General features: G+C 35.7%; 6 protein-coding genes across 11 annotated transcripts in view; 3 read left to right on the forward strand and 3 right to left on the reverse strand.

Moving 5' to 3' along the window:
* LOC106122348 (E3 ubiquitin-protein ligase RNF19A) overlaps positions 1 to 375 on the forward strand; it is a 49055-nt gene extending 48680 nt beyond the window's left edge. Inside the window, exon 10 of the mRNA XM_013318288.1 lies at positions 344 to 375. Coding sequence (XP_013173742.1) covers positions 344 to 375 — 32 coding nt within the window. The remainder of the gene's footprint in view (positions 1 to 343) is intronic.
* A 3793-nt stretch (positions 376 to 4168) lies between these two features.
* LOC106122612 (RING finger and transmembrane domain-containing protein 2) lies at positions 4169 to 9055 on the reverse strand. Of its 4 annotated transcripts, none has more exons than XM_013318691.1 (6): positions 8726 to 9055; positions 7946 to 8284; positions 6868 to 7022; positions 6168 to 6438; positions 5558 to 5773; positions 4169 to 5416 (listed from the first exon to the last, which is right to left on the reverse strand). In XM_013318691.1, the coding sequence occupies exons 1-6, from the start codon at positions 8915 to 8917 to the stop codon at positions 5183 to 5185; spliced, it is 1407 nt and encodes a 468-aa protein (XP_013174145.1). In that variant the 5' UTR covers positions 8918 to 9055; the 3' UTR covers positions 4169 to 5182. The 4 variants fall into 4 exon arrangements, with proteins under 4 accessions (XP_013174145.1, XP_013174144.1, XP_013174143.1 ...); XM_013318690.1 differs by having other exon boundaries at positions 4169 to 5431; XM_013318689.1 differs by having other exon boundaries at positions 7931 to 8284.
* Positions 9056 to 9609: 554 nt separating this feature from the next.
* Positions 9610 to 12844, reverse strand: LOC106122387 (uncharacterized). The gene is made up of 3 exons (XM_013318330.1): positions 12418 to 12844; positions 11879 to 12161; positions 9610 to 10827 (listed from the first exon to the last, which is right to left on the reverse strand). The coding sequence occupies exons 1-3, from the start codon at positions 12580 to 12582 to the stop codon at positions 10034 to 10036; spliced, it is 1242 nt and encodes a 413-aa protein (XP_013173784.1). The 5' UTR covers positions 12583 to 12844; the 3' UTR covers positions 9610 to 10033.
* A 599-nt stretch (positions 12845 to 13443) lies between these two features.
* LOC106122401 (ADP-ribosylation factor-like protein 6-interacting protein 4) lies at positions 13444 to 15002 on the forward strand. Its single transcript, XM_013318347.1, has 3 exons — positions 13444 to 13819; positions 14048 to 14153; positions 14457 to 15002. The coding sequence occupies exons 1-3, from the start codon at positions 13558 to 13560 to the stop codon at positions 14587 to 14589; spliced, it is 501 nt and encodes a 166-aa protein (XP_013173801.1). The 5' UTR covers positions 13444 to 13557; the 3' UTR covers positions 14590 to 15002.
* Positions 15003 to 16022: 1020 nt separating this feature from the next.
* Positions 16023 to 18851, reverse strand: LOC106122370 (thioredoxin domain-containing protein 5). The gene is made up of 8 exons (XM_013318312.1): positions 18553 to 18851; positions 18336 to 18472; positions 18067 to 18185; positions 17807 to 17944; positions 17408 to 17563; positions 16969 to 17159; positions 16596 to 16722; positions 16023 to 16210 (listed from the first exon to the last, which is right to left on the reverse strand). The coding sequence occupies exons 1-8, from the start codon at positions 18705 to 18707 to the stop codon at positions 16028 to 16030; spliced, it is 1206 nt and encodes a 401-aa protein (XP_013173766.1). The 5' UTR covers positions 18708 to 18851; the 3' UTR covers positions 16023 to 16027.
* Positions 18852 to 19270: 419 nt separating this feature from the next.
* On the forward strand, positions 19271 to 25285 carry wts (serine/threonine-protein kinase warts). Of its 3 annotated transcripts, none has more exons than XM_013318504.1 (5): positions 19271 to 19574; positions 19922 to 20403; positions 21088 to 23173; positions 23271 to 23557; positions 23672 to 25285. In XM_013318504.1, the coding sequence occupies exons 2-5, from the start codon at positions 20149 to 20151 to the stop codon at positions 24089 to 24091; spliced, it is 3048 nt and encodes a 1015-aa protein (XP_013173958.1). In that variant the 5' UTR covers positions 19271 to 19574; positions 19922 to 20148; the 3' UTR covers positions 24092 to 25285. The 3 variants fall into 3 exon arrangements, with proteins under 3 accessions (XP_013173958.1, XP_013173959.1, XP_013173960.1); XM_013318505.1 differs by having other exon boundaries at positions 19271 to 19486; XM_013318506.1 differs by having other exon boundaries at positions 19271 to 19481.
* The last annotated feature ends 37 nt before the right edge of the window (positions 25286 to 25322 follow it).

Below are 25322 nucleotides of genomic sequence, written 5' to 3' on the forward strand. Positions count from 1 at the left end.
CCCGCCCGCACCGCCCGCCGCCCTCCTCACCACTGAAGCGTCGTAACGAACGCGAGCCGCGCCCCCGCCGGCCTGTTGTACCCCCCACACGACTGCCACACCCACACCTTCGAGTGAGAGGATACATGTAGAGGACTGACTGTTCATACAACGAGGGTTGTGCCCAGCGACCTCATTGTGATATATCGAGTGAGTTGAGTACCGGAGAGAGACAGGATCGTAGACTTTGAGCGGTGATGGCTGTCGATAGAAAAGTATCGATAGCGTTTGAGCAATTAATTAAGAGTACTTGGTGAAACAGCGACTAATTCAATTAATTTATAGTCGTTATTTGATTCAATAGTTGACTTACATTCGGCTCTTAAGGAGAACTAAGTCATAGATTATAAATAGTGATTGAATAATACGGAAGCAACGAATCGAAGTGGAATACAGTATGATCGAGCCATTATCTAAATAAGATTGCGATTATCGATGTTTTTAGTTTTACGGTTAATCGATGTGTCCCATCTCTAGTCCTGCCATTCCAGAGGATATCGAGATGAAGAGATCGCGGCAGCTGTGAGATAACTTGTCTCAGTTGAACTTAAAGACACTTTAGTGCCAAGTGAAATGTTTCAATGTATCGAGTTTTGCGGATCTCTTCGGGGTTTATTTAGTTAGCTATTTGAGACATGACAAATAATTTTACTATGATTGGCTGACTCAGGCTCCTAAAGTTCACGATAACAATGCAAAAAAAAATCTTCTCCTTTTTTTCTTCAAAGATTTACTTTCTTTACTATCTAAATGTGATACCCTCTTGGTATACTTAATTTTATGACACTCACTCTAATAACCGGTAAACTATCAATATTTTTGTCAAATTTGATTTATCGAGAATTTCAACAAACATTTCAAAACTTATCAAATAAAGTTTATGTAAAATTTGAAAAATATTGATCGTTGTCGTTCGCGTAAAAACTCTAAAATAAGTAAATTAACGCACGATTTCTGAAAGAGATCAAACAATAATAATAGACTATAAAAAAATATACGGGCTGGCAACCCTAGGTAATTATGTAGTAATTAACCATAAACAAAATTACTTACTTTTCAGAAATGGGGCGTTAAAGTGCAATTCCACTGTCGCAATTGTATTTAAAAATATCTCTATGATATAGATGAGTTTATCAGCAGTGGAAACGTTAAGTTTGTTTTGTTATCGTGAACACGTATTGTGAGTCTGAAGCCGCGTCCTGACGGTAGAAGCTTAGCGCGTCGCTCTATCCGATGTTTGTGATACTTTGAATAATAACTATTATTAACGATTCTAAATTATTTAATTTTTCACATTTTGTAGGAGAAAGTAATAAGCTATAATATTTTCTGTGTATCGTATATTATAAAACTGATGAATAAATTGTGATTATAAAATATTTTGTTTCATTTATAAAGAATTACATAAAACAAAAACGACAAGATAACGCCCGTAACTAAAAGGAGAACGCAGCCTCCCATTTTGGTGCGGTCTTTCTCGTATTTACCACATTTATACATCTGCATGCATATTTATGGGTGAATTAAAGAAGGTTACATTAAAAAAAATGTTAAAAAAACAATTGATGAACTCCTTATTTTTGAAGTCGGTTAATAGAATTATATGGATCTTAGATGGACTGCTTTTACTATTTCGTGATTTTTTTTTTATATGATAAGGTGGCAAACGAGCAAGCGGCCACCCGAAATCGCTGAAATAGCGAAGTGACCGTTGCCCATAGACATACGCAATCGCATATGCGTTGCCTACCTTTACTCGACGGAGGAGAGGATGCACAGAAAGAAAATATCTTCCCCTTCCTTGCATCCTCTCATCCGGAAAGTCCAGTTCCACTTCCCATCCTTTCCTTATAAAGAAAAGGATGGGAAATGAAAGAGGACTAAATTAGGCCTCCGGGACGCACACTCATCAGACGAAACGTGGAATTGCTTCCACTTGACGCCTGTCTTCTGTGTGGTCGTGGTATTTCACCGGGCGAGTCTGGCCGATTCGTGCGAAGATGTTAAAGCGGGCTCTACCATTTTATTTTTTTTTGAATTGAAGATCTGTCCGATAGTCAATCTAAAATTCCTGATATCACCGCATCAAAGTATTGTTGTAATAAAACAAATTTTACCAAAATAATAGGCATGTATTTTATAACAACTGACTGATTATATCACAATATACTTATAATAACAATTAGTTACAATTCTATGCACACAACGGAATATTTTTATTACAAATACTTAACACAAAATTAAGACTTTTCACTATACATATTTGGTTTACATATAATTTGGATTAAAACAAGGAAAATATGTTCTATAAATTCAAATGCTTAATGTTTAATTTAATAACGGCCGAACCCTATGTAAACAATTTTTCCTATCCAAGGTTAAAAATAATTGATTTCTTATTCATCTCCGTCAAATTTAATCTATTCAAGGTTAAGAAGGAAAGGAATCTTTCTTAAAATCTCCAGATCAGTTATTGGGTTCAATCATTTCACATATTCGATACATTAAGAAGGCTTAATTTTAGGAATTTATTTAGGTAAAGGCTTATAATTTTTTTTAATATATAAACTAGATGAAGCATTTTATAAAAGTAATTTTTTTTACTACCTTCATGCTCCGGTTTAGTTTATTTGTAGGTTAAAAATTTTTGATTTTTATTGTTTTTTCATAAGGCAGATTTATTGGTTAAAAACTTTGGCAGATTAAAAATTATTTTTAAGGGATTTTCTCAGACTGTATTAAACAATGTTTTAGAACTAACAAATTCAATTATTCATTATATTACAAATTTTAGGTTATATTTGATAAATTTAATGAAATATATATTTTTTGTAAATATACATATGGCTTTTAATTTTCAATGATTATAGATAATTAGAAGAAATTACTAATCTACAATATTATTCTTACAAACTATCTTATATCCTTACTAATAAGGAAACCCCAGGTTAATAGTACTCTTAAGAGTTCCACTGCATTACAAGCATTAAAATGTATTTTAATTCTTTTTAATAATCTGAAGAAATGTGGCAACAGTATGTTGCGTTATGTCAGCGGAAAACATCTACCAACAAAGATAATATAAGTATCTATAATTAAAATAATTGATTTAATGGATGTTTTCATTAAATTTTTAATGATTAAAAATTTTAATGATATTTTTTTTTGCTTTATAATAATAATATTTTTACATTTTTCGCAATGACTAATCCAATATTTACATATGTACATATGTATATTATAATGCCATCTACAAAGATTTATATATACCAGGAATGTAATTAAAAACAAAAATTGCCAAATAATGACATGGAATAATAAAATGATAAAAAATTTTGATAATCATCTGAAAACCACACCAGATAATAATCATTGTAATATCCGTTAAAATAATATTGTATTTATTTTTTTGGTAATTTTATTATTTAAAAAAAATAACAATAAAGATGTTCACAAATTTCATCTTATAAAATTTACTAAAATTCAAATTTTATATTAATTATTATAAAATGTGAATTTAAAAAACAAATAAATTTAAATGTAAAATGTCAGATTGCTAAAAATATGGACGAAAATAAATGATTTTTCAAAATCTCTTCAACATAAAAATATCATCACCAAACATGTAAAAACAATTAAAAATTAATAGATACCGAATATTTCTTTTATACAAAAAAATCTCTAAATGAATAGAAAAAAACAAAAGCTATTGTTATGCATACTTAGACCAATGAAAATGCCACATGGCCGGTGGCATTTGTTGTGTGACATTGCCATCACAGTTGTCCATGTGACATCTCTTTAACTAGTTCATGACCAAGCAAAATAATAAATGATTATCCTTAATAACTAATAGAGAGAAAAATGGACATAAGACTGAATTAAATCCTTGCCCTAAACATTTACGTGCTTAAAATCTCTAAATAATTTAGGGACTTCAAATATTTACGACATAACAGTTAAAATAACGATGTGAAATAGGCTGAAATATTTGCAATACTAATATATGCTTAATCTACAGTTAATATTTAAAGAATTAAATTATTTAAATCCAACTTCTTTTTATTTTGTCTTTCCGCTAAATCAGAATATTAATGCATATTAAATAAATTAAATGCTAAATAATTTGGATTTGTCTAAGCAAAGATTGCTTATTTATTTAAGCATTTTTTATTACTATTAAATAGATATAAACCCATTGGTATATTGTCATACTATGTTAAAATATATTAACACATTCAAATCCAATGTTATTTTTTCCCTTCAGGGAAACTGAATTTGTTAAAATATGATTTCATATGTTCAATTTTATTTGTAATTATTATGTCAGAGAACCCTTATATTGACTATAGTTTTAAATTAATAAAATATCAGAGGTTACTAGAACCATGATGTGAAATAAAGATTGATCATCAGCTCACTAAACATCCCCACCGAGGGGCTCGGAGTCTACCCTAAGTTAAGGGTGATTAATAATAAATAAAGATTAATCAATATTATTGGCACTCAGTTCAATATGAGTACATATAAATGCACATATAAATACATAATACACATTATGTATACATTAACCACATAATTCGGGGAACAACAGCAAAAATTCTAATTATTGTATAGTAACTCTATAGAAATATTTCTGGCAAATGGAATAGAAAGAGATCAAAAAATGTTTTTGTTTTTATGAAAATAATGGAAATACTTTCAAAATGATGATAATTGATTAATAGTACTGAACAGTAGAATAAATAAAAAACAAAATTGCGTTTGCGACTAGACACTGGTCTAGATTATAGTACCAACTGAATCAGGGATTTAATGATAATACCTATTTTTTGAGACCTAAGCCCAACTATGGTTGCTGTGTGATTCATAATGAGTAATGCTAAGCTACATTCTTCTCAAAATCTCTAAATACCGCTGAACATGGATAAGCGAGAGTCCAAGAGAACGCGATAATTTCATTGCTTAAAGATCTTCTCTCTCTTTTGTAGAGGTTCCTAGGTTATCCAGGCTTGATGTGAGAATTTGACTTTTTTTACTTACCTTTGGGCAAGACTTGGTGATAATGATGGGGCCAAACAGGTTCACTACACAGACAGTTCACACTCACTAATTCACTTTATAAATCATAGCATTGAAGGTGTTAATACAACTGAAAGTCGTGGGTAGTGGAGCCGTCCCTCCAGGTGGGCTCGTCAGCGACCTTGGCGCGGCACAGCGGGCAGGTGTGCTCTCGGTCAAGCCACGCGGAGATGCACAGCTCACAAAAGATGTGACTGCAGCCCAGCCTCACTGGAGTTGTGTAGTCGTCGTGACAAATAGGACAGGAATCTCCTGCAGATACCAGTTGCTCCCCCGTTGGTTTGGTGCCCAAGTTCTGTAACAGACAAAACTGTAACATCATTTTTATATACGGGAAGACGTAACATTTGAGCTACATAGAAATAATTATAAAAACTGCTGTAATATATCGAAAATCGAAGTAGTGCCCTAAGCAAGTATTAAAAAATGTCCTCACCACACTCTGCAGCAAAGTCCAAGTTGCATTCTTGAAGAGTCGCAGCCTGACCAGCACCTCAACGACCTTGGCGATAACATAGATTGAGGTGAGGAACATGCCCACCATCTTCTCCGAGCCCTCGTACGATTGCATCAGGAAGAACACCCAAGGCTGGATCGTCAGCAGCGCACGGTACAACTGAGATACTGCTTCCGTGAATAAATACACCTTTCCCTGAAAAATACATGAAGTCTTTATTAAATTTAATCAGGAATATACTAGCTTCTATTAACCAATATTTCTTTATACCACAGTGACAAAGTCACAAACAACTGTTTGTAATTAGAAGGTGGCAAACGAGCAAGCGGCCACCTGAATTCGCCCAAATGGCGAAGCAACCGTTGCCCATAGATATCCACGTTTGCAGTTGTGCTGCCTACCTTCAATCGACAGTGGAGAAGACACACAGAAAAAGGATATTTCCCCTTCCTAAGTCCCCCTCCTCCATCAAATCCGCATCCCCTTCCTCTCTTTATAAGAAGAGGTTGGTAAGGGAAAGTTGACTAAAAGAGGCCTCCGGAATGCACCAAGTAATCATATTATTAAAAAAAATTGTCATATTACATACCCTTTTCTGGAACGGCAATAGAAATGCTGGCATCATAGTGACCAATATTTTAACATCCACTGTCACAATCTTCACTACAAGATCAGTAAGTATCACAAGCCACAGCAGCTCCCATACATCAATGGGCTCCGTGTAGCCCGGGAACATGATCACATTGGGCAACAACTTGCCATGACCAAACAAGAAGTGAACAACACCTATACAACATACTGTGAACACAAGCTCACAGAATAATGCTAGTATGCTGCGGTTCGCTTGCTTTCCATGCTCCCTGAAACAAATATCTATGTGAAATCATCTGAGTTATAGGCATCAAACTATGTATAGTGAATTATATATTACTACAACTAAATTTAAAGATTTTACTATAGTTATACTATTAATTTAACCGTTTAAGTACCAGAAAAAGTTTTGCTGAATACACCAGTTTGATCGGAAAAAGATAAGAATTTAAAAAGAAACTACAACCTAACATAAGACAGGCATGAAGTAGATTTATCTATCTGTAGATATCTATCTGTAGATTAATGTATCTAAAGATTTGACAAGGGAATAGACAAAAAAGGAAAATATCTTTTTCTCCTTACATCTCCTTTTCTGCTACGGTTACTTAACTATTTTTGTAATACCAAGCGGGCTTCTCTTCTTTATATTTAATATGCATATATCTTAGTGGAAAAAGAGCTATTGTTTAACCTACCTTCTAACTAGGCTGTTGCAATGCGTGAATGTGCAGAATAGAACACAAAATGTGAAGATTCCCTCTCTGCTGTCATATATCAACTTAATAAACAAGATGAGATAGAAAGGCGCATAGCGGATCATAAAATTTAGCGCTGCCCTCATATCTAGTACCTGAAATTAAATAACAGTAAAAATCAGTTCAATCAAAATAAACCTGTCAAACATATTTATTTCCAATTTAATATTTCCACATATTCCACTTTTCCATATTTTAATGGAAATTTTTCAATTTTTTCATTAAAAAAAGTTCCGTTATTAAGTATAATAGATAAAAAATTTATATACAAATTTAATGTTGTTTATCATAAATACAGATGGCGTTACCATTATTATTTATGTACAATGTAGCAAAACTTTGAAGTACACTCATGTAATCAATGTTGAAATTTTTACAGTCAATTGATAATGGAGAAGTTGAGACATAAAATGTACTGGTGAATCTTCACTGTTGTAACAACTGTATTACAATATTGCCATCCCTTTCATTGTCTTCGATAAAAACAATGATAGCAATAGTTCAATATCCAAATGTTATGTGCAATTAAAAGTATTGCGTAACATTTACTGTAGAAATTGTTTGTAATTAAACGAAGTGATCTTTTCTTTATGCATTCCAAAAATATTGTAATTCAAAAGAACTGATGTATGTGACTGTTTAGTGTAACACGAAAATGAATGCATCAGTGGCAAAGTTGTACTGACCGGACCACAATTTATATGTCCAGGTTCGATCTCTGCCATGTTTTTTAGACTTACATATGTACATTTACCCGACATAGGAAAACATCATTGCACATATCAGTGAAGGAATTCAAAGATATGTGCGAATTCAATAAACCTGTACTAGGCCAGTGTGGTTGACCTAGTTATACCCCCAACTTGGTTATGGTCTGAGCACCATGATGGGGAAATTTAGTGAGGTAATGATGATGATGATATAAAAATATGATACTTTGACTTTGGAAAGATGTACATAACATTAAGAGCATGCTTTATACTATTAAAAGCATTAGCCTCACCACTAAAGGAGTTACCTGCTGATTTAAATCATCACTTTGACTGTCATTGTCAGCGTTATCATGTACATTGTTGTTATTAGATGGATTCACAGGGACATTGACCTCTTGGTTTTCCTGACCCTGTTCCGAAATATTTGAGTTATTCGAAGGGCTAGCACTAACTCCATGTGTAGTAGACTGTGACCTCTGTGCCAATGGTGTGCCCCTTTCTGTTACTACATAAGTCTGTGAGGCAGGTCCTAGGTTTACATGAGCTATGGAACTCTGTGGCCGTTGTACACCATCTCCAGTCTGATGAGTTCCTGGAGTGTTTCTTGGTAACCATGTGGGTAGAGATAGTCTGGCATTGTTTCCCTAAAATATAGAATCATTTTTTAATAATATGATAAAGTGGTATTGATTAATTTGTAATTGGTCAGTATTATGAAGAAAATATGAGTGTAATGTGAAAAATGGATTTTCATAATCTATGATTCAAACTTGGCACAACTGTTTATTTTGTACTCATAGATTAAATGATAGAATTTATGAGTCACTGTAAATTACGTTTGTTTTCCAACATTTAATTACCATTTTCTTACTGTAACTTATGTTACACTAGATTTTGTTTAATGAGTATGACTAATCCAGATGTTTTAATAGAATTTAGAATTTTTCCTTAAAATGAATTCATTTCCAAACTATTTTACTACATGTAAGGAACCTAACTTACCTATATAGTAATAAGACGATACTGAAGGAAGAAAAAGTTTTGGCTGATTAACATCAGAACATGTCTTAATACAAAGCACTTACCATTCGAGCATGTTCCACTAACGGTCTAATTTCACGAAACACGCTATTTAATCGATCCCCTAAACCAATATTACTTCTCGGAACTGGCTGTCTTGATGTAGAATCCATTCTCTGTATGGGAATGTTACGGTTGGGGCTTTCATTAGGCGGATCATCTTCTATGTCCAGATTGATTTGATTCGTTTGCGCCATCTTAGGAATAAAAAATGTAACTGAGAATAAAAGAGAAAATCAACACTTCCCAATCATTTCCAAATATTATTGAATACGATACGAAGGTCAAGAAGTTTTGACACTTCTTTACATTGATTGACACAGTTGACATATCAAATTGACATTGAAAATCAGACTACCTCATTTTTTTTAATAAAAATCAAATGGCTTTGTATTCATGTCTTTTAAGCCACTCAAATAAATTGGGGATAACCTATGAAAAAATGCAATTTTGCCTTTAATTAAACATGACTAGCTGTCGCCCGCGACTCCGTCCGCGTGGAATAATATAAAAAAAAATAGTTCCCGGCAATTATTCTCTAGACCTCCACAAACATTTCAAGACCAAGATAAGATAAATTCGTTCACACGTTCTTGAATTTTAGCAAGACTATCGAACAGCAATTCATTTTTATATATTTAGATTAATTTCGTGGTAACGTTATAGTGATGATCTTGATTTCGGGAATTTATGTCATGAGAGATGGGCAGGGAATCTATTTTTAAAACAAGCAAAGAAGAGAAAGACTTATGTTTTTAGAGTTTTTTGTTTTACAATTGATAGTTGAAAGTTTTAGGACGATTGTAACATTAATGGTGAAAAATAAATAGTCAAATACATAAATTCAAATAATATTTATTTTTAAACAAATAATCATCAATAGACCGCGATGAGCTTCTAGCGTTCGATACAATGAGCAATTTATTACTAAAATTATATTGTACGAATCCTCGACTCAAAAATAAATTCAGTCTTTATTTAGGCTCCATCTGATGCGACAAGAGCGGTCGTTGTCGACTAGAAAATGTTACTCAAACTTTACTATTATTTGTGCTTTCGTTGAAAGGAAAATCTTCACAACTTATCATATCAATTTGAACATTTGATATACTGACTATGGGCGTTGCTAGGAAAATTAAATTACAGAAAATTCGTTAACATTATACACGTATTAATTAAGCCATATACAATAAAATATTGAATGTCTTTTCCACATCACGATGTAAAATAAAAATTTACATAATAAACCCTGACAATTTAAATGTTTAAACGCCTAGTACGCCCCATGCTTTGGCACTGCCTTTGTTTCAAACTCACGCGTCATTATCTGGTTTTAAGGACAAGATGCCTTGAGCGTGAAGATCTTTCACCGCTTCGAGTAATCGGCTTTCGGCCCTGGGTTCACCGAGAGCGACGTCTACACTTCCAGCACATAACAGCAACGCTCTTAGCGCTGCTCTTGGCCAATCTGGCTTCAAGCCCCTTCTGACTTCGGCTCCGGCCGCGGCCGCCCCCAATGTCATACATTCAGCTTCCAATCGATCTCCATATTCCTCTATCAAAGATTCCCCAACGGCCCGTCTCATTTCCGGCGTGAGAGAGGATAATAAAAGCAGAGCGACGTCGTCCATTGGTCTTCCGAGGGAAACCATTTGCCAGTCCAGTGCTATACATTCACTTTGTCCTTCCTTCTCTCTAAACAAGAGATTGCCGCTCCAAAAGTCAGCGTGTGCTAATGGGGCTGGCTCAGCGGGTCTGAGCAACGTGCCGAGCAGGGACGGGGCTCTAGCACTTAGGGCTGACACAGCGGCTGCTTCATCGATGCAGTCCGTACGTCCGCGTAGGAAAGCTTCGAGTTGTGGCAGCCCTCTCCGTACGAGGCGTAAGTAGCCAGCTGCAGCGCGCTCGCAGGGGAAAAGGAAGTCGAATCTTTGGTCGAGTGGGCCTTCTCTCTCTCGTAATGCTAGCGATAAGGCGTGGAGTCTCGCTGCCGCGTAGAGCGCCGCCCGCGCCCTCTCAACTGTCAGTCCTTCCGCAAAATCTGCTGAGTCGAAGCCGTTTGCTGTGACATCCTCAAGGACCAATTCGCTGTCACCGCCGATTTCATCTGCAACGTAAAAGATAGCTGTAAGTAACTCAACATTAATATTTTGTAAAAGCAAAGTCATACTATGAAAGACACTTTGGATAAAATTGTGTTGTAAATTTTGGGTACATAAAACAAATTGAAAGTAGTATGCTGTAGAATCTCTCCTTTGTTTACAGCATAGTAACATGTTTATAATTCAAAAGGTATTTGCAGGGGACTGATGACCGTAAATCTAGGCCGACCGACTTACAAAGCTTAACGGGGCCGCTTTGAAGAAAGTATGACGGCCTGAAAACCTCGCTCCATAATATCTTTCCATTTTTACGAGTAATGTCTCATCTATTAAGTATTTTAAGTCACAGACTCAAAGAGGAGTCTGAAAAATATTAAATTTTTTTGTATATCCCTTTTATAGTAGATTTGATCTTAATTCCGCCTGTACTCAAATATGTTAAATGTTATTTTGTTTAGAAAATCGTATAAATTCTGGATTTTGTTAAATCCCGCTCAGATAATTATAACGAGAAAAATCTCAAAAAAATAGTAAAACAAAGAAAGTGCATTGTACAGTCAAGTACAACAGTCGCGCCTCGGCTATTAACGACAATCGCTAACGATTGCGGTAAACAGCAGAAAATCATAGCGCACTTATTCAATTGGTAGCAATTAATAGCAGTTAATTTAATTTTAACCTAAGAATATACTCCTTTCTTTATTTTTTTTAGAACGGATTGATTTTATCGTTATAAGAGTAAAAATAAAATTGCTCTTTTTTAAATGAAATGGACCGTCTAGTGACTGATATTTTTAATGTTAAAATGAAACAGAGATTATTTCAATTCATATGACCTTGACGCGACAAAAATAATTATCAGCTATGTTATGAATGCATTGACTGAATCTTCAAATGATACACAAAATAGTAAAATAATTTGTCGACATATGACTTCTAGCCGGCACATTTTTTTTTCTTGAGAATTTATGCCGACAAACATGGGTTTTTGTGTTAATTAAGGGAAATTATAATCTTAATCACTATGTGTCAATGCTAAAATGTATTATTACATACCTGGTAGTCTAGCCTTCACACATTTAGGTATTGGTAGCCCCTGCCCAGGACCAAGAGCCTCCTCGGCCAAACGGTTCAAGACCGGAGCTAGTTCGGTGTAGAAGAGTATCTCTCGTGTATCAAACTGGGCTTCAGCGACGAAGAGCCTTCCGAAAGGGTCTCGCGGCGGTAACTTCACTACTAAAGGCAGGGCCTCGCGTTCTCCGTCGCTCTCGTAGCGTACGGTTACCGCGAGGACCCTGCTCAGGGCCCCGGCGACTCCCGCTCGGGATTCCACGCGTACCTGTGATTTTAGTTTAGATTTCGATCAGTATAATATAAAGCTATTTGTAACCACAGTGTCTAATCATTTGATAGAGAGAAATTATAAGAAAAGTTACAAAAGTTAATGTAACTTTTAAACCAAAAGAGTTTGATTTTTTTTAGTATTTTTCGCCGTGTAGTTATCAATCTGGCTATACACCATTACCGTTTTATCGTTGAATTTTGGGACACGCTGTATAATAATCGTAAAAAACATAACATGGTAAAAAACGTACTTCTTGTGGCGCGACCACGCCCGCGGCGGACAGTAACTCCCTGGCCCACTCCTCGGTGAGCGCAGTGTCCGCATCCGACTCAGGGCCCACCTCGCAGTCGGACTCCTCGCTGCCACTGCTGGGGGCTTCGGAAATCGCCGCACTGTCCGGACCCCCGGCTTGCATCTTATGCACTTAAATACTTCGCACAAACAAACCAAAACAATTACACACACATATTTGGCGCGAAACGTAAAATTATACTATCGTAAAAATAACTGAAGACATTCTAGCGTTCTTTACAGCAAGGAACGTATTTAAAGTGTCGTTTAAGATGCAATAAATGTCGTCCCCTGCGAACTGAGCGCGCGCATGCGTCCTCCCTCCCTGTATTATTCATCGGAACTCCCGTATCCCGTGACGTGTCATCGTTCAATCGTAATGCTAATGCTATGTGCAAAGAAAGAATAGAAAAGTCTAGTAATGTGAAAAGTTAAGTCTTATTTTGTACTAACTGTAAAAGTAAAAAGAGATAAAAAGAAGTACTAAATTTTTATTCGCAGAGTAATACACATATTATTTGGTTGGTAGATTAGGCTGAAACCTCAAGAAAAAGATATTTTTTATATTAGGCTTGACAATAAAGTAATAATAAATAAGTTTATATCAGACAGCTGAACTTTAACCTGAAACTTAATGGTCAGGGTTTGAATCCAAGACCACTTGAACGCTTAAAGCGAATGAATTTAAGTAGTACCACACTGACTAGGTCGTAGACCTCTCCATCTTGTCATGATTTAAAACTAATTTAAATAAAAACTTACAAATATAATAATATGTATATTACATCTCGGATTTGAAAGATAACTTGTTGGTTTATATTTGAACGAAAGAGTTCTTACGTGCGAAATAAAGAAACGCGTTAATCTAAAAAAATATTATAATTCGTTTAATTTTAATTGAAATTATATTCTTCTATTTTTCCATGCTATTTTTGTAATTATCATTTATTTCATAATATCAGTCTATCATGAAATCTGTTATCACATTATCTAACGTCACTGTCAATTGTCAAAGTGGCTCAAAGTAAATGAAAAAAAAACCCGGTAGCCGGAGAACCAGCAAAATACATCGCTTTTCCGCAAACGAGTAAAAATAAATATGGGTAAAGAAAAATCAAAAAAGCGACGACGTTCCTCTTCATCATCAGAGAGCAGCTCTAACTCTAGCAGTTCGGAATCATCTCATGAGAAAAAGAAACTTAGAAAATTAAAAAAGAAATTGAAGAGGGAACAAAAGAAAACTGAAAAACTGCTAAAGAAGAAACTGAAAGAATCGAAAAGAAAACTGAAGAAGAAACGTAGAAGTAACAGTGACAGCAAAGACTCACGAACTCAAGAAGCCACTGCGGATATTCCTATCGGTAATATTTTATTATTATTCGATAGACAAAATTCCTAGTGGATATTGATCAATAACATCTTCAATGGCGTTTCAGGCGTAGGGCGTTCGTCAAAAAGAAATCATCTTATAAGAGAGTTTTCAGTTTTTTATTTTATTCTACTTTTGGATATATTATCAATGAAATGTCGAAATTCTTTAACAGCTTAATATGATCTTAATATACATAGTAAGTAAATGGTTATTTTAGAGCTGATGGAAAAATCAAAAGCAATGGCTCCAATGACCAAAGAGGAATGGGAACAGCGTCAGAGTGTTGTCCGTCGAGTGATGGATGAGGAAACTGGCAGATACAGGTTATCCTATCTTTCTGATATAAAGCTTATAAAAGACTTTACAAAAAGAATAGCTTATGTGATAAACAATCTAGTAAAAACATAACTTTATTTAGTTGTAAAGTTATCTTCTTAAATTGTACTATTTAATTATCTCCCTATCTTGATCTGCTCAATGTTAGAACAATATATTTTCTCCTATTGAAGGCTTATAATAATTAAAAGAAAATTCAGTAAAATTACTTTAAATATCTTGAATTAGTTATTTAGTAATATACTTTAAATCTGTCTCTTGCTGTCTCTCAGTGTAGTCCTGCTTTTCAGGTTAATAAAAGGCGATGGGGAGGTGATAGAGGAGATAGTGTCTAGAGATAGACACAGACAAATCAATAGACAAGCAACAAATGCAGATGGAACCTTCTTCCAGTCACAAACTCTTGACAAGAAGATGCTGTAATTTATAAGATATTTTTATATTACGCTTATGATTTTTTTTTCTGCTTGAAAAGGTAAGGAACAAGTAATTGCAATGCCAAAACACCTGTACAAACTTATACAAACATTTTGCTGGCTTTGTTTTATCAAAGGATATATCAGGTTCGGAGATGTCAGAAATATTTAGGTTAAAGAATGTTGCAGTCTCTGTTTGCCGTCTAAAGCATCTACCTAATAGTTTAACAACAATTATTTTTTTACACTTTGAAAGTATTTGAATATGTTTTTATAGATAAAACTGAGATATAAACGTGTGTATTATTTGTATATATCACACTTGTATACTGTTTATGTAAGCACTGAAAGACTTAATATTTTTAACGATTTTTTTTTATATCATAAGGTGGCAAACGAGCGAGCGGCCACCTGAAATCGCTGAAATAGCTAAGTGACCGTTGCCCATAGACATATGCAATTGCATATGCGTTGCCTACCTTTAATCGACGGAGGAGAGGATGCACAGAAAGAAAATATTTTCCTTTCCCATGCATCCTCTCATGCGGAAAGTCCACTTCCACTTCCCATCCTTTCCTTATTAGAAAAAGGATGGGAAGGGAAAGAGGACTAAATTAGGCCTCCGGAAAAGGATATAAACGACATGGTATTTTCATTGGTATATCTTCAAATTATTGTTCCTTAGCTCATGTATAAAATGTACATATAAATTGTTATATTAATTTCATTGATTATAGTACAAATTATTTTATTTTATTGAATGCTAAAAGAAAGATGTCTTCCTAATATGAGTATACTTTCTTGTTCTAACTCAGTAGGATGTGAAAATATTTAAGCTATATTTATGTTATTGTTATAGATTTGCGGGATTTAATTTTTTATTATCATCCTAGCTTGTCCACTTGTCTAAGTTCAATCTATCTTTAAGAAAAAATTGTCAAATACAAAAACTAGGCATCAAAACATAATTATATTTACTTTGCTTCTATACAACTAGGATTTTACTGTGCATAATTTTGTTGTATATATGAAGTAAAATCCTATAAAAGTTGAGAAATTTATAATATCTTTAGCACAGCAATGAACACAGCGATTATAAAGTTTATAAAAAAAATTGTAATAAAATTCATACTAAATTATTTCGTATTAAAAAATTACAGAATTATATTGGTGTATGTAGTGTAATAAACAGTCATAGCTCAAAATGTCTTTTAATATCTATTTATTTTATTATATGCCTGTTTTTGATGTAATGCCCAGTTTACATGATTCCAGCGCTGGATTACAACTGGATCAATGTAAACCCAAACTGGAATGCATTTTGTTGGTAATTAAATTTTACAATGACTGAAATATAAACTCATGAATCTAAGACTACGTATTAAAAAAAATACGTAGTAGTGTAATAAATTATTTATTTATCTACTTATTTATAATAATCACAATCATAATTCGTCTTTGGTTAAAATATTTTCTTCATCTTTTAATTTACTTTCATTTTCATTTGTCAATTCCTCATCTAAATGCTCTTTGATCATGTTGACAAGATTCTCAAGTGGCTTGCTGCCGTTTTCTATGCTGACAATTTTTTTATGTTTATATAAAATTAGAGTTGGTAGCCCACTTATCTGTGATAGAAGAAAAATATTAATTACAATGTTCTCTCCTCATAAAATATAATTTGATTAATTACAATCAAATCATAATCATCAGCTTACTATACGTCCACACCGAGGGGCTCAGAGCCTACGCTGAGTTAAGGGTGATCAAATAATATATGAAATTCACAAAAGACTTAAATCAGTTTTTTAAATCTTTATTTTAAATAGCTGTCATCTGCACAAATTAAAAAAAATAATTACTAGCCTATATGTTTTTCCAGACTTTTAAATCTATATCTAGCACAGAGATCCATTAAGTCGTTCTGGAGATATCTTAAAACAAACATCCATCCAAACATTCGCATTTTTATAATATTAAGCAATATAAATAGTGAACACAAACAATACTGACCTTTTCCATTTCACAAATATTTTTCGACCTTACGCAATCGATGTCGGCGATTAACACGCGGCTTTCGTTCTGAAACTTTTCACCAAGCTTCAACCATAAAGGATTAAGTTGCATACAGTGTGCGCACCTGAAATAAAAAAAATACATTAGTACGAATATTCTTACACTGATTATGAATAGATTTTCTAAAAAAGCATGACAAAAAATACTTTCATTACCAGCTATATTTAGATCATAGCATGGACTACTGCCCACAGATGAACTTATGATTTTGTAAGATGGCTAGAAAGTGCTGGACGTGAAAACCAGCCAGTATTAATGTTGAAAGGCTTGAGAAAAATCTTTATAAGCAGACAATGTATCCTTTACATACCATGGTGCAAAAAAGTTCACAAAGACTAAATCCTTTTCCAAGAATGTTTCAAATGTCTCCTCAGTTATCCTGGCAACTGGTAATGTTTTCTTTTTCTTCATAAACTTATCAGGATCGTGATTTTCAGCCAGCATCATTCTATCCACATAAGCCTTGAGCTTTTCTAATGTATCCACTTCTGAAACACCCATCTTAAAAAAAAAAATTGACATTGTAAGTAATTGCACAGTTATCTAGGATTATACATGTTTGAAACATATTTCAAAGTGGATGTAACCTTTGTTATTATTGTAAATAACTTACTAATTGACTATTAGTTTCAGCAAGAGTGTCAAACAGGAAAAACATGGTGATGTCCATGGGCGTTGTTGAACACCTCGGTGTTCCCGCTGCTTGTTTGCCCCCTTAGTTATGAAATAAAACATTTAAAAACACTTACAATTCTTCCATTGAAGATCCACAAAAGGTGTGGGTATTGTTTGATATCAAAGCTCTTGCAAGTAATCTCATTGTCCAGGCAGTTTACTTTGCCTATCTGTATGTATTCACTGTGAGCGTAATGCACCGCTAGCTCTGCCCATACCGGTGCCAACCGCTGTAACAAATAATAAACATTCACCATGAGTTTCAAAGTCCAAAATATTTGTTAAAAAAAATATATTATTATCTCGGTTTGTCACAGATAATGAAAGTGATATTTGGTTTTAAATGGAAATTTTGGTCTTAGAAACCCACAGTTCACAAGTTCGTCTTAAAATTTCAGTACCATGAAATGTGTAAAGATGTATTTCTTATTTTTCTTAATTAATAAAATCTTAGTTTTATCTTTTGCACTTACCTGTGATGTTTTGCACCATGGCATATAGAACATAACAAAATGTTGCCCTTTAGAAACAAATTTCTCAATATTTTGGTCTGTCAGGTAAGCCATACCACTGTATATCTTCACTTCATTGCTTTTATCTGCCTCCTTGACCTATAAATTACAATCATATAATTTTTTCTCACAATCAGCGACAAGATCTCATTAAAAGTTCACTTTAATATAACATTATAGGAGCATTGATAGTGTTCATAAATATTTTAAACAATGCATACCCCAGATTTCATAGCAAACACTTCACTAAGGAACAAAGTTAAGGATGGTAAGTCTCTGGTACCCTTGTATTCAACGGGAGAGAAAGAATTCTTATGGAAGTACAGTAAAGTTGGATAACCTAAAAAAGAAACATAGATATCATATTTAAAAGATACACAGTACATCAAAGCAGTTTTAAAATAATTCAATATCATATAGGCAGCAAAATATCAAGAATACTTTGTAATTTAATGATACTTAAAATTTAAAATTAAAAAGCCAAAACCACCTGTAATATCAGTTTCTTGGCAAAGTTTCGGATGCAGTGTGCAATCTACTTGGGCTATAGCAAATTTGGAATCCTTTGTATTTATAAGTTCGGCTAGTTCTACCCAAATCGGCTGAAACTCGGTGCAATGACGACACCTGGAAATTTTTGAATGAGATTTGTAATTATAACTAGTCTACAAGAGATGAAAACATTAAAGTCTATAATTTATACTTACCATGGAGCATAAAACATTATAAAATTGCCATCCATATCTTCGATTTGCCCTCTAAAATTATCAGGATTATATTCATATATTGTGCCATCTTCGGGTGTTACAAATCGGGGCAAAAACAAAAATAGTGATATCCAGTAATTTAAATTCACGATCATGTTAACTCACTGCCTAATCTATTAGTGTTTTACAAAGTTATTGAAGCGCGTCTTTAATAATACTAGGTTTGATAAACATTAATAAATAAGAAACCATGAAATAGTGAACCAAAAATAACGCAATTTTATCATGAAATCAAAATCAATCGCTGAATGACAGTGACATTTAATTTCAGTGATAAAATGACACTTTTGAATAGGGTTGTCCATCATCGAAATAACCGAAAAAACGATTTTTTTCTGGAAAAATTAATCATAATTTTTTCTCGGAGAAAAATTAAGGGTCTTGCAGGTCTTGCAGCGCATTTTTCATCTTGAGGGGTCAATAGTCATTACACATAATCATTGAATTATTTTAGAGTATCTCAGAAACCTATTTTATGTTTTGAACAATTCAGTGTTGGTTACTACACTTAATTCTTTACCATCTAAATTTATATATTTAGTTCACTTGAGAACAACTATGATGGTTAATTATTAAAACATGTATCTTTGCAACAAATGCATCTTTCAAAATAACACAAAATACGAATCGTAAACGTCAGTTTGGCGTAGCTTTTACGAACACACTAAAGAATGTGGTAATTCTTCAAAATGGTCGCTTTGTATGGTTTGCCAACTTGCATGTCTGTGTTTTAGAGTCCTTTGTTTTCGTAAATCATTAAATATATCGCAATATTTCTACGAAAACACGTCCCGGTGGCTGTTATTTTGTGTATGCACGAGCGTTGATTTTGTAATACTAAATTGTGTTGTGGAAGAACGATGTCATCGGTAATGTGAGAGCACTCGACTATCATTTTTATTTTACAAGATTATGACGTCTGAGATTCTCCTTTGGATTTGCAGAGAGTAAAGGAATATCAAGTAACTTGTTTGACTCCTTCTATACCTTTCATTCAGCCCTTTTCTCATATTGTATATGTAACAAAGCCGACTCTAATTTTGGCATTCCACAGCTCCTATGACAGATTTGATTCGTGTTGAGCATTCTTTTGCTTTGCTATTGCTGTCTCTAATTTTTGATTTAAATTCTATCTTGTTATAATTTTAATTTAACGAATTGCCAATAAATAAGAATTTATAAAGTATTATGTTATTTTGTTTACTTCAAAATAAACAGTTTTTGACATTTAATACAAATTAGTCCAAGATTTTAGTAACACAACCAGCAACAAATTCAAGTTTTAAATGTGTCTGTGTTTTATTTTCAGTGGTCCAGTTGTGAAATTCTAATAAAATTCGAACAATACAAAGTTTTACAAGCAATAATAGAACTTAAAAGTGAGTGACTTTCGTTTTGCTGGTGACAAAACATTTTCAAGAAGAATACACGATAAAACCACAAATGCGAGTTGTAACAGCTGATAAGTGCAGCTGGCGGGGTGTGCTTATGTGATGGGAGGGGTGGGATGAAAGCTCGGCGCTCGGGCGCTGCGCCATGAACCCGCCGGCGCCCGGCAAGACGGCCACGCGCTCCTCCGGGTACCACCAGAAGGCGCTCGCCGAAATACGCAACTCCTTGCTCCCATTTGCTAATATTGGAAATTCTGAACCACCTGGTTCCTCGGCAGCAAGTACAGTGAGCTCCGGAGTCAGCTCTGGCTTTAGTTCATCATCTGGTAATGGGCTGGAAAAGGATCTGAATGTGCTGCCACAATCTCTAAATCAATTAATTGCACTTGGATATGAAGAGGTAAGAATAAGTATTTTCTAACATAATTTGAATACAATCTCATTTAATTTTATAAAAAAATACTGACTGGCAGTGTTTGATTTCAATAATTGAACAATAAAATTGCTGAATCCAAAAAAAGTTAATGTATTGATATTAAATGCAGCCTATTATTTGGGCAGTGCAGGGGTGGTCAACCTTTATCTATTTACCAATTTTCTAAAGGAACATTTAATGTGTCATAAATGTTCAGCCAAATAGTTTTTACTATGTGATTATTGGGAACATTCCTTAGGTTAGGGATCACTTGCCCTATAATACCTACATAAGTTTTTTTCATAGTGCAAAATGAATTTTCATCATTGTCATAACTAAAATATTGTGTTGCATGTCATTAGTTCACCATCCCTAATAATAGGGTTTGGCAAAATGTTTTATTTTTATTATCTACATAGACATAACATAGATTTGTAATTTGTAGTTGTTTATAAACTTATCTTTACAGACACTACTATAAAGGCAAGCTGATTATAAACAAGTTCATTGAATTTAAACCCATATGCCTTCTACAATGTATATAAACATGATTATCATTGTGAAATATTGAAAACATGTGCTGCTAAAGATAAGCCTCCAACTAAATAGTCTCTATCTTTGTCTATAGGATTAGTAACTTTTTATTTTATAATTTGCAATTGTTTTCAGGATCCTGCTGTCAAGGCACTTAAATATGCGGGAGGTCGTTTTGACGCAGCTCTCGACTATTTGTCTAAACAACAGGAACCTCTCAATGGTGTGCTGAAGTCCAGCAACTTTAGTACTAAGCTAATAAGAAAGCCAAGTTTAGAGAGGGAGCTTAATCTCCATAGAGGAAGTCCCGCGCTCGATTCTGGCGCCGGAAGCTCGAGGTCGGACAGTCCCCGGCAGTCGGACGCACCGCCGCTGCCTCACGAGAAGTTGAGTAGACAGTACTCTCCGTCTGGTTTCTCCGAGCCCCCGCCTCCGCCGCCGCCGAGATGTCCCTCTACGCCGCCCGTGCCGCCCTCCGTGCAGCAGCTTATGAAGCGGATGTCGCCGGCGCCGCCCCTGCCGCCCGCGAGAGGCACCAGCCCCGTCGCTTCCGGGGCGCCCACGCCGCCGGCGCGACAACCTATGATAGTTCAGAATGGACCTCAAGTACAACAGCAACTAAGTCAACAAATACAAGCGCTAAGCATATACCAGCCCGGCTCGACCGGCGCGGAACTCCCACCTCCTTACCCCCTGTCAGGCGTCCCTCCGCCTCCGTCCTACTCTGTCTCCATGCAGAACCGACAGAGCCCCACCCAGTCGCAAGACTACAGGAAAAGTCCCTCGTCGGGGATCTACTCGGGAGGCACGTCCGCGGGGTCGCCGAGTCCCATTACCGTCACGCAATCGACGGGCTCGTCGTCCGGCATGACTCGCCCTACGCCCATTCAGCCGTGGACGGCGAGACAGGCGGTCCAGCCTCCTATCATTATGCAATCTGTAAAAAGTACACAAGTCCAAAAACCAATTCTGCAAACTGCCATCGCACCTGTAGCCCCACCGCCGGTCGCCAGCTCCGTCGTCCAACCTCCGCCGCCGTCTTATGCTAGCTCCATCCAACAGAAGCAGCAAGCACAGACGCCGCCGAGCTATCCGCTGGCGCCCAAGCCCTCGTCGCCAGGAACGACCCCGCCCGTTATTCCGACGGCGACCACGCCCACCGTCCCCACCACTGAACCTCCGAGTTATGCTATCACCATGCAGGCCTTGGCCGTCCAAAGAGGTATGCATCCGATCCCTCCGCCACCATACGGTAACCAGAATGACAATACGACGACGGTCAACTCGCATCATTCTCCTTTGCACAAAAAATATCCGAACAACTGCGATATGAAAGGCGAAACGTCCCAGGTCCCCATGGAAATCAAGTGTTTCAACCAAAATTGTAATTTATTAAAAGAAAGCGCCCCTTCGAGCTCCGACAAGTGCTCCGGTGACAAAGTCAGACATCAATCGCCTATACCTGAACGGAAACATATCAGTAAAGAAAAAGAGGACGAAAGAAGGGATTGCAAAGTGAGAAATTATTCACCTCAGGCATTCAAATTTTTCATGGAGCAGCACGTCGAAAATATTCTCAAATCGTACAAACAGAGAACGTACCGTCGGATGCAGCTGGAAAAGGAGATGACGAAGATAGGGCTCAGTGCGGAGGCACAGTGTCAGATGCGGAAGATGCTGTCCCAGAAGGAGTCCAATTACATACGACTGAAGCGAGCCAAAATGGACAAGTCGATGTTCACAAAGATAAAGCCGATAGGCGTGGGCGCGTTCGGGGAGGTGACGCTCGTAAGGAAGATTGATACTAGTCATCTATATGCCATGAAAACTCTGCGTAAAGCGGATGTGCTCAAGCGCAACCAAGTAGCGCACGTTAAAGCCGAGAGGGACATCCTTGCAGAGGCAGACAACGAGTGGGTCGTCAAACTGTATTACAGTTTTCAGGACAAGGACAATCTATACTTCGTCATGGACTATATCCCTGGTGGTGATCTAATGTCCTTGTTGATAAAGTTGGGAATATTTGAAGAGAACTTGGCGAGGTTTTACATAGCTGAGTTAACCTGCGCAGTGGAGAGTGTCCATAAAATGGGCTTCATTCACAGGGATATCAAACCCGATAATATTTTAATAGATCGAGACGGTCATATTAAGTTGACTGATTTTGGTCTATGCACAGGCTTCAGATGGACGCATAATTCAAAATACTATCAAAGAAATGGTGAGTTAATCTGCTTTTACCTTTCTATATTCACTGTTAATTCCAATAGTTCAATCAGTAAGGTTTTTGAAAATCACAAATTTCTTATGCTTTACAGATCATGGTCGGCAGGATTCCATGGATCCAGTAGACGGTGAGTGGGGTGCAATGGGGGAGTGTAGATGTCACCAGCTGAAGCCTTTGGAGAGGCGGCGCAAGCGAGAGCACCAGCGCTGCCTCGCTCACTCGCTGGTCGGCACACCAAATTACATAGCCCCCGAGGTGCTCCAGCGCACTGGGTACACGCAGCTCTGTGACTGGTGGTCGGTCGGCGTCATACTCTACGAAATGCTTGTCGGATCACCGCCTTTCCTCGCGTCTACACCCGCTGAGACGCAGTTAAAGGTGTGTTACATACTTTTTCGACAAGTTTTATGTCTTTTTTACCTACTTAAAAAATATGATTTACCACGAAGACAGTGTTCAATTAGTTATAAACCTATTATTGCGTTATTCCAGGTAATAAATTGGGAGAGCACACTGCATATACCGGACGCGGCAAACCTGTCGCGAGAAAGTAAAGACCTCATCTTACAACTGTGCTCCGGTCAGGACACGAGACTCGGGAAGGACGCCAACGAGGTTAAACATCATCCCTTCCTCAAGAGCATTGATTTCGAGAAGGGTTTAAGAAAGCAAGTCGCGCCCTACATCCCGAGAATCGAGTACCCCACTGACACATCAAACTTTGACCCCATAGATCCCGATAAGCTTCGGAACTCTGGCAGTTCAGACTCGAATAAGTCGGACAGTGAGCTTCTAGATAATGGCAAGACCTTTCATGGCTTCTTCGAATTCACCTTCCGAAGATTCTTCGATGACGGTTACACGAACAAGATAAACCTGGACGATGACAACCAGGGCCCTGTATACGTGTGAGCCGTGCCGACAGTGCAAAAAGAGACACTGAGACTAACTTGTAGGATTTTTTTTTACAAAGTGTGTGCCTTTGACTCTCTATATTACACTAGGATTTTTTTTTTGTAAACATAACGAATGTAACGTATTTAATTTTTTTTTTAATCTTAAAGCCGTATTGTTAATAATCCCGGTGATAATGTTGTAATATGGTATCGTTATGTATTTTGTAAGAGTAATCTTATTTTATTGTAATATATGTAATGGATGGACACAGTAGGACACAGCCTGGGTTACTATGGTGCTTTAAGAGCGCGTCGTCTCGCGTTCAGTTCACTGTATACTATTTTTGTAACTAGAGAAATTATTTATGAGATAAGAACAATCATGCAAAGTAGTGAATGATACGTCACTATATTTTCTTATGTATTTATCGAGTTAGGTCGCTTATGTGTGTTTGTTTATATAATTGTAAAACGTAACTTATGAAAGTCATTAACAGTTGTATTTTTTGGAATTGCTGTATGTGATGTGATTTCAAAGTGCTTCCATGTATCTGCGGGATGTAAGCTCATATGTGTGCCTTAACATTTTCTATAAAACATTTTACAATTATTAATATTCAGATTTGATTACATTTTTACAACTTGTAGAGTGCAATAGATATTTATTAACTTGAAATCTCTTTTGTTGAATTTTGATATTAGTTTGGTTGTTTTATTAGGATACAAATCATGCAATAGAATTCTAGTTGGATTCCTTGGAAATATTTTGTTTTAAACTAACCTTAAAATTGTTTATATGTAGCGCGATTAGTGACATGTATTTAAAGCCACTTACCTCTATAAATGGATTTGTTATAAAATGTAGTATTTTGTGCCTATTTGATTGTCGCCATTTTGGCGTTGGTAGTGGATTAGAATTAACAGTTAAGTAACATCAACAGGCGCGTTTAAATCGGAATGAAATAAAAGCTGTTCTTTCCAAGCAATCGCCTATCCATTTATAGGGGTCAGTGATTTAAAGCGAACAAAACAGCCGCGAGCATCGTGATAGAGGCAAGTTTGTGGATATCCTCAGACGAGTTGTAACTTGTACAGTATGATATAAACGAGTCACTTCACTTAAATTATGTGTTATCGAATGTAAATTGTTTTATTCTAAAAATGAAACATGCTTATAAGAAGTAAATGAAAAATAAAACATGGGAATTTTGTTGATTTTTTTTTTGTTTAACCCATACAATAGATGT

This window comes from Papilio xuthus, unplaced genomic scaffold, assembly GCF_000836235.2.
Source record: "Papilio xuthus unplaced genomic scaffold, Pxut_1.1 DF826923.1, whole genome shotgun sequence".
Taxonomy (NCBI): Eukaryota; Metazoa; Arthropoda; class Insecta; order Lepidoptera; family Papilionidae; genus Papilio; species Papilio xuthus.